The sequence below is a fragment of the Pelobates fuscus genome, chromosome 9 (genome assembly GCF_036172605.1).
Source record: "Pelobates fuscus isolate aPelFus1 chromosome 9, aPelFus1.pri, whole genome shotgun sequence".
NCBI classification, from domain to species: domain Eukaryota; kingdom Metazoa; phylum Chordata; class Amphibia; order Anura; family Pelobatidae; genus Pelobates; species Pelobates fuscus.
This window is the reverse complement of record NC_086325.1, coordinates 104,523,011-104,535,059: the sequence shown is the minus strand read 5'-3', so window position 1 is coordinate 104,535,059 and position 12,049 is coordinate 104,523,011. Positions and strand designations below refer to the sequence as shown.

At 44.5% G+C, this 12,049-nt stretch overlaps 1 protein-coding gene across 1 annotated transcript in view; it reads right to left on the bottom strand.

Annotated features, from left to right (window-relative positions):
- Positions 1–12,049, bottom strand: part of TEX11 (testis expressed 11) — a 270,524-nt gene that overhangs the window by 68,944 nt on the left and 189,531 nt on the right. Inside the window, exons 21-22 of the mRNA XM_063433451.1 lie at positions 6,532–6,572; positions 4,880–4,966 (exon numbers count right to left, since the gene is read on the bottom strand). Coding sequence (XP_063289521.1) covers positions 4,880–4,966; positions 6,532–6,572 — 128 coding nt within the window. The remainder of the gene's footprint in view (positions 1–4,879; positions 4,967–6,531; positions 6,573–12,049) is intronic.

The window sequence follows — 12,049 nt, the reverse complement described above, 5'->3', positions numbered from 1 at the left end:
TGATAAGAAATTCAACACCATGGAGATAGGTGCAGTAAAGGGATCGAAGTTCCTTCCCATACACCAGGGACTCCAGGTGTTCCATGCGGATATGTAACTCCGTCAAATACCTGGTGCCCATGAGTCCCATAATAGGTCTCTAGCTCGATGTTCCAGGCTCCCCTGAAAGACTCCAAGCCACTAACTCCCGATGCTCCTGCAGGATCAATAGATGAGGTTCCCCTTTTGGGTCTGTCAGAAAAAAGGGGAACGATGGAAGGAGCAGAGGGTTTTAACAGGTCACGTTACATTTTAACATAGGACCCCTTATTTGATAGCAGCTTCACAAGTCTTGCATCCATTGAACTTATGCGTTTTTGGACAGTTTCTGCTTGAATTTGTTTGCAAGATGTCAGAATAGCCTCCCAGAGCTGCTGTTTGGATGTAAACTGCCTCCCACCCTCATAGATCTTTTGCTTGAGGATGCTCCAAAGGTTCTCAATAGGATTTAGGTCAGGGGAGGATGGATGCCACACCATAACTTTCTCTCCTTTTATCCCTATAGCAGCCATTGATGCAGAGGTATTCTTTGCAGCATGAGATGGTGCATTGTCATGCATGAAGATGATTTTATTACGGAAAGCATAGTTCTTCCTTCTGTACCAAGGAAGAAAGTGGTCAGTCAGAAACCCCACATACTTTGCAGAGGTCATCTTTACACCTTCGGGGACCCTAAAGGGGCCGACCAGCTCTCTTCCCATGATTCCGGCCCAAAACATGACTCCACCACCGCCTTGCCGACGTCGTAGCCTTGTTGGAACAGGGTGGCTGTCCACCAACCATCCACTACTCCATCCATATTGACCATCCAGGGTTGCACGGCACTCATCAGTGAACAGGACTGTTTGAAAATTAGTCTTCATGTATTTTTCTGCCCAATGCAGCCGTTTCTGCTTGTGAGCATTGGTTAGTGGTGGCTGAATAGAAGGTTTATGCACAGTTGCAAGACTCTGGAGGCCTCTACACCTTGATGTCCGTGGGACTCCAGAGGCACCAGCAGCTTCAAATATCTGTTTGTTGCTATGTAATGGTATTTTAGCAGCTGCTCTCTTGATCCGATGCATGGATCTGGCAGAAATCTTCCGCAATGTGCCTTTATCTGCACGAACCCGTCTGTGCTCTGAATCAGCCACAAATCTCTTAATAGTGCGATGATCATGCTTACGTTTTCGTGAAATAGCTAATATTTTCATACCTCGTCCAAGGCATTGAACTATTTCACTCTTTTCGGCAGCAGAGAGATCCTTTTTCTTCTCCATATTGCATGAAAATGGTGCTCTGCTTAAAAATGTGGAACACCCTCCTTTAGTAGTTTTTCCTTAAATTGGGCTCACCTGACAATCTTATTATCACAGGTGTCCGAGATTGTTTTCAGTGATCAAAAGAGCCCTGAGACACAATGCCATCCATGAGTTAAACTGAAAAACTAAATATTTAATCTTTGTGACACTTAAATTTTAAAGAATTTGCATAATAATTTGGAACAGGGTGTATATAATCCAAGGGGGTCACCCTTATATGGTATAGTACTGTGGAGGTTTGGCAACACTGTGAGCTCTCCTTCCTAACACTGGTTAGGAGGTGTACGGATCACCCCAGTTGTATCATTGAGGTGCCGTATTACAAGAACCTATTGCGACCTGTGGTCTGTGCATATAGTGATAGAGCGTACTCTGTGGGTATAAGCCCCTAATAGGGTGCAGGGGGTCACCCTGTCTGTAAGGGGGTCACCCCTGTATATGTATGCCACTTAGGACTGGTGCAAGACTTGCTTGGGGGTCACCCAGCATAGGGGGGGTCACCCCTGTAATATAATAAATTAGGTGCACCCACATATGTATCTTGAATAGTGTTGCCCCAATGGAGAGGGGTTATATCCTAGGGAGTGTAGGAGTGAGCTGGACACTACTTTCAAGCTCCTTTAATCCACAATCATGAATACAGACATAGTATGCATGTGTCATATCTATACACACATCAGGAGCAAACAGTGAGAAAAGACCCGAACGGGTCAAAACGTCGGCTATTTTTTAATGCTGTACCTATTGGAATAAACTACCCCTTTTTTCATCTACCAAGTCCTTGGAGTGCATCTCTTTATTTCTGTTTATATATTTTCAACGTGGGATTGCACCCAGGCTACATTGAACTATACACATGAAAGGGTGAGTGCCAAGAAACACTGTTTGAATATATATATATATATATATATATATATATATATATATATATATATACAATTTGCAGAGAAAAAACTATGCCAGTTCGTGGGAATCACGAACTGGCGAAACCAAGATGGCCGGCGTTTGCGTGCAAATATGCCGTGGGCCCATGATTGCGGCCCACCGGTTTTGGCAAAAGCGCCTCACGCTCCCCCCACCCCCAGTACCCTCGCCTGTTAACCCCAGCACCTGTCAGGAATAAAAAACGTGATCGCGGTAAAAACTACGAGGCGTAATAGGGAGGAAACACAGGGCCAGCAAAGAGATGACAAATAAACAGTAGTAAATCATCAATAAAGGGTAAAACAGGGGAACAGGGGATAATACAAATAAACAATATGCTCAAATAAAGTGTGAATAGCTATATCAATGAATAAACAGTTTGGAGCAAATTACTCTGACCTGTGCCTTGGCTGGAGCAGCAAGAAAAGAGTGGAGGTATCTCAGGTGGAGGTATCTCTTATTCCACCTGAGTGTGATGTGCCTATTTTACACTTCGGTTTTGTAAGTGTTATTATTAATAAACGTGTTTAATTTTATTGAAACACTCTGCACTATTATTCTCTTTCTTTTTCCTATGCATGCCACTGATGTTCCAAAGTCCTGAAGCTGTTGCATTTATTTTTTACGATATGCCTACAATCAAACTGGGTTTGTGAGTGCAATCAACATTTATTTATAAACTTATATTTTTTTTGCAAACAATATTGCCCTATGTCTGCCTCTATTATTGTATTGTAGATTACCATTCTGGTACTTTGTCAATATTTGTTATGAGGATATGAGGAGTCCTTTATCTACAATACTATATTACAAAGGGTAATTTTTTGTGTGTTTCACTCATTACCCACTAAGTGTGTTTTATCTGCACACAGGTGTATTTGTACCTATTGTTACAAGAGAATTTTTACAGAAGGATCAGTGCTGAATAAGGTCACAAAGAAAATAAGTAACATATTGTAAGACAGCACACCTTAAGGTGGAAAGGGGTTCCCTCTTGATACCCCATAATTTGCAGTAAAAGAAAGGAAAAGAGAACAAGGTTGCGCCTAACAGAAATTGGTATATACCAGAATTATGAAGATAACAGGAATAAAATATCCAATAAAACAAATAAAATGCAAATATAATGGTATAAAAGAGAGTATAAAAGTCTTGAAGGGAACAGCCAAACTGGATAAGATCAAAAGTTCTTGGAGGTTGGGTTCTTGTAATTCCAGAAGTACATGTAAGACATAAGAGAGAAGACTCCAATGGTACAGTATATAGTGAGATATATATGAGATATTATCTAGGTACTATTCTACTCACATTTACCAGAGCTATATCCAGCTCTGGTGTGTATAGCATGAAGTGGAATAATCCCCACTTCTGGGATGTATGTGGTAGGTAGTTTCTTCAAATATTTTCAATAATAGCGGTTTTGGACCGGGGAAATAAAAAATGGCAAATACAGTGCTCACTGTAGAAATAAAACTTTAAAATAATTCACAATAGAAGAGATGTACTCACATTTCTTTGAGCAGGCTTACTGCTCGATGAGTAGGGCGCTAGTGGTATATTTCCCACCTAGGATTCTCGTTTGAGATGGTAAAATCAAGATGTCAGATTCAGAAGGTGTTGAAAAATTCCTCTTGTCTGGTCTCTCTGCCGCCGAGATGGAGACGATCCAGCTATTCCCAGAGAGCCCATAAGAACGTGGCGTAGCTCTTCCGCACACACAGTGACGGATCAAGGCACTATATTTTCCTTTTTTTTTTTTTGGTCAGAACCGCTATTATTGAAAATATTTGAAGAAACTACCTACCACATACATCCCAGAAGTGGGGATTATTCCACTTCACGCTATAGACACCAGAGCTGGATTAAGCTCTGGTAAATATGAATAGAATAGAACCTACCGGTATATAATATCTAATATATATCTCACTATATACTGTACCAATGGAGTCTTCTTTCATATTTAAACATAGACACACGTTTAAAATCATGGTAGGGGAGATAATATGTTATGCTACAGCAAGGGAAATTAGAAAATAAAATATAAAGAGTGACTTGAATTAACACAATATACAAATATACTTCAACATGCCATTGGAGTGAGAATGACTGCCTTATGGACACAGTACCAAATTGCTTGGGGGAAAATAGATGCAGGAATTCGTTCATAGAGTAGACAGAGAAACTGGAAATAGTTTTGACAGAGAATATGCAGGTGTGGAACAGGATAGGACACCGGAGATGTGGAATCATGGTGATTATAACAGAAAATAAAATGTATTCGATTACAAAGTAGATACATTGATGAAATCGAATATAATTGATTATTATTGATTAAGATCAATGGTTATGCCACAATATTAAATGGTTACTCCAACCACCATGACCCCTTCAACTTTTATAAGTGGTCATGGTGGTAGGAGTCTGTACGTGCAGACACCTGCACAGGAGGAGGACTGGGGCAGATAGGGGCATAGAGCAAATTAAAGTGTTCATATGGCATGCAGAAGGCAAAGTAATCACAGACAAGTTAGAGGAATTTAAAGTATTCAACTGAAATGGAAAACAATATATTAAGCATGAAAATAGGATAAGGTTAATTTATCATTGTTTCTCACCTATTTTTCTATACCAGTGTGCTTCATTGGAACGCTTGTCATGGCTTAAAAACCCTTCATTCATAGAGTCTGAGAGCTTCTTGTGAGCTTTAACAAAATTAATGTGCAATACAAAGATGTGAGACAATGGCATTTCAGGTTACCAGGTATACCTTGACACTTGTCATACAAACATTGCTACTGAAGTATGTATTAAAATGATTCATGTATACAAATATTGAGGGTATGTCACTGCAAATGACATTTATTGCAAGTATTGGTGGTTAAGCTTAGGGCAGTGCCCCAACATATAACTACTACAAAATTATTTGAAGATAAAAATTCTACTTTTACAGAATCTCTTTTCGAATGTAGTATAAAATAAAATTGGAAAAAAGTTTCTGTTCAGCATTTTTGATTAGTGTGTGTGTGTGGAGGGGCATAATTTTTGTCTTTTAACATTTTTAAAATCAAATTTAGGCTTCCATCTAAAAAAAAAATTAACTTTCTGGGAAAGTGCAATACGGGAAGGCATGAAGGCAGCCAAATTATTTTAATCCAGTGAGCAGCCACAACATTAAAACCACCTGTCTAATATGATGTATGTCCACCTCATGCTGACATAATAGCTTTGATGCATTGAGGCATGGACACCACAAGACCAATGAACATGTCATGAGGTGTCTGGAACAAGACACAGCAGATCTTTTACGTGCTGCCAGTTAAGAGGTGTGGCCCCCATGGATCAGATTTGTTGCTTCAGAACATCCCAAATATGCTCAATCGGATTGGGATCTGAGAAATTTGGAGGCCAATGGAACATCTTGAACTCTGTTATATTCCTCAAATCATTCCTGATTTTTTTGTATCGTGACAAAGTGTATTATCCTGCTGAAAGAGGCCACTGCCATCAGGGAACACCATTGCCCTGAAGGGGTGTACGTGTTTTGCAACCATTCCTTAGGTAGGTTGTACGTGTCAAAGTAACATCCACATGAATGTCAGGACCCAAGGTTTTGAAGCATAACATTACCAGCGCATAATATTGCCCCTTCCGGTTGGCGTGCCTTCTTCCCATAGTGCATCCTGGTGCCATCTCTTCCCCAGGTAAACAACGCATATGCTCCATGGTCCAGCTCTGATGCTCATGTCCCTATTATAGGCGTTTTCGCAGTGGACAGGGGTTATCATGGGCACTCTTACCAGTCTGCGGCTATGCAGCCCCATTCACAGCAAACTGTGATGCACTGTGTGCTCTGACACCTTTCTATCCTGGCCTGCATTAAGTTTTTAGCAATTTGAACTACTGTAGTTCTTCTATGCTATCGGACTAGACGGGCTGGCCTTTGCTCCCCACGTGCAATTAAAGGAGCACTCTTTGCACCAACAAAATGTAAAGTGGCCCTGTCATCACAAACTTGCCTTTCTACTACTGTTTCCACTTCTCTTTTCTGATCTATTTTTCTTTAAAACATAAGACAAAGTAGAGACAAAAGGGTGGAGCTTGAGGCAAGCTCCATTTTCTCTGTCAAGCTAGCAAAGCTTGCATTTAGCTCCACAATATCATGAAACAGCAATCAATGTGTTTAGGTCATGTTGTCATGGAGCTTGTATCATTTACACTACACTTTCTACTGTCACACACATTATATTAAATAATTAAAAGGCAGTACCTGTATTTAAATAAAAAAATAGACGTTCTCTATTCTTAGTCCTGGAAGAAATATATTCTGGGTTAATAATCTTAAATGCTGCATGTGGAAAACAGATTATATCACCTAGGCTAACTATAATCAGAAATAGTGTCCCAACAAATAACTTAACATTGCCAGGAACAACTAGCTGAAAGAGAGTGATATGACATCACCAATTTTACCACTTGACAGGAGGCTTCGTATTTTGCATAATCTTTCTTTACTAACTCCCATAGCAGCAAAGAAAAAAGTGAAAACTGAGAACCAATCACAATGCAGTATAGGGTATAAGAGGCGTGTCATATTACATAATTTCCTCTTTCTTTGCTGCTCCATCACAAGATAAGTACAGATTTTGGTTTCTCCACTCTGTCCTTATACTTCTACAGTGATTTATATAATTTTTTCTAGCTATTCTATTACTACCCAACTCGTATTTCTCTGTTACTACTGACCTCCATCCACTGGGGCTAACCCCCTCTGTTTCTGGGCTCTTTCCCCTTTCCCTCACTCCAGGGACGCCCCCGGGCTCTGGGACCTTTCTAATGCCTTTTCCCGTAATCCCGTTTACAGGAGGTCTTACTGGTCTTCTCGACGTCTTTCGCCTCAACTCCCCAGAGCCAGACCTCTCTTCACATTTTTTTCCCGCCTTTCAACGTCGTTCGCACGTTTTGGCAATTTTCCCACGAACGCCTTGTATTAGGCGCGCGCGTTTGTCTATTCGTGCGCAGAACGCCCACACCATCTATAGGCGCTCGCGTTCGGCTAATTCCCTGTGCACGAACGCCCGGCTCCTTTTGCCGCCCTAGCTCTAGGGGAGGTATTAAACCTCCCCATTTCAACTGCTTTCAGTCCGGCGGCCATTTTAAACGGCTACTGCTGTCCTGTTGCAGAGATTCTTCTGGAACATTCTTCTTGAACTGTGCCTCCTTCTCATAGCTCACAGTGGGACCAGTATCAGGTTAGTGCTTTGCACTTGGGGTCGGTTTAAGCCAGTTGGATTATCCCTATTCTGGCCGGGGTGAGCCCCCATTCATGTGCAGCTGAACGGACCTGTCCATGCAGGATTCCGAATTCCTGGGTGAGCCCCAGTGACAGCCCTCTCACTACCTTACTTGACCTACCAGTCACATACCCTCTCAGATTAACCATTACCTACTACCATAACACCCCCTGGTCCCCAGGCCTCTCCAATTATTCGTGCCACAAGTGCCCTCACGCATATTCACCGGGTGAGCCCCGAGTGTGATTATAAGACCATGGAAGAATCACAAAACCCCTCAGATCTCCAGGCCATGATTGCAGCAGCTGTAGCTGCGTCTATGGAAAAGGCCTTTGCTAAATCGTTCCAATCGGAAGAGGACAGATCTAAGCGCATCCCCAAGCTGGCTACCTGGGGGTCGGGACCCACGCAAGGGCGTGCAACGTGGCTTTAAGGGAGCCCAAAACAAATTGCTAGACGCCATCGGGCCCATAAGCAAGGATCATGGACATGGCGGAGGCCGCCTATGAAAGGGCTGATGACTTCACCCCAGATATGGTGAGTGAGTGGGCACAGGATACCCGAGAGTGGGCACAGAGGTGCTTCTGTTTCCTCTGGAACACTAACGTGGCCCTCTCTTCGGAGAGGCGCCGAGCAGCACTTTTTCGTATTGACGACAAACTTGTCGAACTGGGGGATAAGGAATTGGGCCCTTTGGCACAGGGCAAGCTGTTTGGAGAGGCCTTCCTTACTGAGTTAAATTAGAGGGTCAATATATTCACGTCCTTCAAAAAGGCGCAAACATCAATGCGGAAAGTATTCCGCGGCCCTAACACCCGAGGTGTTTTTGGGAGGGCTGGTCGGCAGAGGGGCCGTGCCACCAGCCGCTTCTGGCCACCCGGCCCCCACACAACCAGGACACAGCCATTCTACCCGGATTCTTCTACCCGACATCGATTCCACCAGTTCAGGGGATCGGATCGTGGCCGTGGCGGCCGAGGACGCTCCCGAGCGAGATTCTCCAACGGTAAGTCACCATTCTATCCTACCTCTAACCTCTTGCCATATCGCAGGACATGTTTCCCTTTTTTTCCAGAATTGGGAAGACCTATCCTCAGACACATGGATACTCCAGACGGTGCGGGGCTATCAAATAGAATTTGAGACGACACCAATCCAACGGGCTCCACCACGCCCGATCCAACTTATACGGGCGGACGCCGGTTTCATAGACTCGGAACTGCAAGACTTACATTCCAAGGGTGCCATCCAACCAGCTCCGGACTCAACCGGGTTCTACAGTAATATCTTCCTAGTCAGGAAAAAAAACGGGGAATTCCGACCCGTCATCAACTTCAGGGAGCTCAATTCCCACGTGGTGTACAGCCACTTCAAAATGGAGGGTATCCACCTTCTCCGCGACCTGCTTCGAGACAACGACTGGTTCACGCGTCTAGACATCGAGGACGCGTACTTTACCATCCCGGTGCATGAAAGGAGCCGCTCCTATCTCCGTTTCTACTGGCACGGGACACCTTGGCAATTCACCTGTCTCCCGTTTGGCCTCAGTTCGGCCCCGTGGTGTTTCACCAAAATTATGAAGCCAGTAATGGCGCAACTGAGGGCCCAAGGCATAAGATGCATCATTTACCTCGACGACATCTTGATATTCGACGAGGATGCAAGGACCCTAAGGAGGCACACAGACTACGCGATACACCTACTCGAATCACTGGGCTTCGTTATCAACCGCCCCAAGTCTTCACTGATCCCCGCTCAGTCGATCGAATTCCTTGGATTCGAGATAGACTCAACATCGTGCACTCTACGCCTTCCGGCCGCAAAGATTGCTGCCATCCGCAGAGAAATTAGGAAAGTCCTTCGACTGACATCCATACCTTTACGACTGCTGGCACGGATCGTGGGCCTTCTCTCATCATCCATCCAGGCCATCTTTCCCGGACCCCTGCATTACAGAGCCATGCAACGCCTCAAGGCCAAATTCCTTCGCAAAAACCCAACATACGACCAACCAGTCCCTATGTCAGACGAGGTTCGGGAGGAATTGCACTGGTGGCTGAACTGCATGCAGGCCTGAAACGGCCGGGCCATATTCGGAAACCAGCCAGATTTCATGCTGGAATCAGACACCAGCCGGTCAGGCTAGGGAGCAACAGACGGAACCTCCTCCACAGGAGGAGTATGGACCTCCCAAGAGCTTTCTATGCACATCAACTGTCTGGAGCTCCTGGCAGGATCGTTCGCCATACGCAGCCTGGCAAAGGAACGATCCAACTGCTGCATCTTGCTCCGGATGGACAATGTCTCGGCGGTAAGATACATCAACCGCCTCGGAGGCACACGTTCCCAAGCACTAGTAGAACTCACTAAGGAAATCTTTGATTATTGCCTACCACACAACATCACGCTGTTAGCGGAACACCTACCGGGGAAATCCAACATGGCAGCAGATTGGTACTCACGCCACTGGCGAGACGCCAGCGACTGGAGACTAGACCCTCATATTTTTGCGATACTGGATGCACAAAGGGGTCCCTTTTCCCTGGATTTATTCGCTTCCCGCAACAACCGTCAGACGAAGGACTTCTTCAGCTGGCTCCCAGACCCAGAGAGTCTAGCAACGGACGCTTTTCTGCAACAATGGCCACAATACGGAGCTTACACATTCCCACCATTCTCAATGATTACGAGAGTCCTTCACCGGATCCGCATACAGAGGGTGATGCTGACCCTCATCACGCCTCTATGGCGAAGCCCACCATGGTTCCCGAATCTTTTGGAACTGTCGAACAGGGATCCCCTCCTCCTACCAGATACTCAGACCATTCTCAGGAACCCGATGGGACTACCCCACCCGCTGGTCAGGGAGGAACGGCTTCCTCTGGTGGCCTGGACTCTTTCAGGGGTTTCTGGCGAACCGAGAACTTATCGCAGGAAACTAGAGATCTCCTATGGGATTCATGGGCACCAGGAACAAGGAGGTGCTACTTAGCATGGAACTGCTGGACAATTTGGTGTCTGGGACGGGATCTCAATCCCTTTACTATTCCCTCCATCATGAATTTCCTCACCACCCTATTCACAGCCGGGAAATCATACCGGTCTATCAACAAGATACGTTCAGCCTTCTCAGCGGCTCATACGCCGACTCAAGGGACACCGGTGGGCCAGAACCCACTCATCTGTAGACTCCTCCGCGGCATGAGCTTTCGGCGCCCCCCTGAACCCAAATACTCGAGACTTTGGGATGTTGGCATTGTCTTACAGTTTTTACGGGACTGGCCTCCTAACGAGAATTTATCACTCCGCCAGCTTACGGCAAAATTCACCTTCCTGCTCTGCCTAGTCTCCTTTTGTTGGGTGTCCGATGTATGCATTTTTGACGCCGACGCATTTACCTTTTGTCCAGCGGGCGTAGCTTTCCAGGTCTCTAGATGCACGAAGTCCGACTCTTCCTCTGTCTTTTACCCCCTTTTTCCCTCAGACCCTCAGCTCTGCGTGGTCTCTACTCTCCGTCAATACGTGGAAGCTACCTCGACGTTGCGGCCTACTTCCAATCGTCAACTTCTCATCTCTTACGTCCGCCCCTACGGTCCAGTTTTGACCACTACATTGGCCAGATGGGTTAGATGGCTCTTAGCCCTTGCCGGGATTGACCAGGCTTTTGGAGCACACTCAGTTCAAGAGGCCGCGGCCTCTTCCGCCTACGCGGCAGGGGCCTCCCTTCCAGATATCTTGCGAGCGGCGGACTGGACTAGAGAATCCACCTTTAGGACGTTCTACTTCCGTCCTCCATCTAATCCAGCTTTTGCTCTACTTTCTCAGCGTTGAAATTGCAAAATACGAAGCCTCCTGTCATGTGGTAAAATTGAAGATTATGCTAGCTTTAGTGTACTAATAATCATAATTTTAATAATGACAGGAGGCGAGTATTTTCCATCCCTACTCTCTTTCATTCTTCCCTCCCTCTGTTTATATACCTATAACATTTGTTTCTTCTTTTACTTTATTAGTGTCTAACTTTTGACCATCAAGGACTTAATGTATATATTCAATGTGGGTGGGCTATTTAGTTAGTACGGCTAGACCGGAGGACGTTATTGTTTATTCATTAATCTTAAGGGATGTATATTCATTGCTTTTACACAACCATTTCTTGGAATCTAATACCTTTTATATTCTCTTTTCAGTTTAATCGGAAACCACAAGGGATTATTAAAGACTCCGTTCAAGGTTTCGTCATCATTACGTCATTGAGGATCATCGTTTGAACTCAAGACACCCTAGTTTGGATTTACCTGTTTCCTATTCAAGTTATTCATGTTTATTCTATGATTATCCTGTATTATAGACTTGTGATGTCGCAATAATTAAGAGGAAATTATGTAATAAGACACGCCTCTAATACAGTATACTGCATTGTGATTGGTTCTCAGTTTTCACTTTTTTAATTAAGATTATTAGTACACTAAAGCTAGCATAATCTTCAATTGT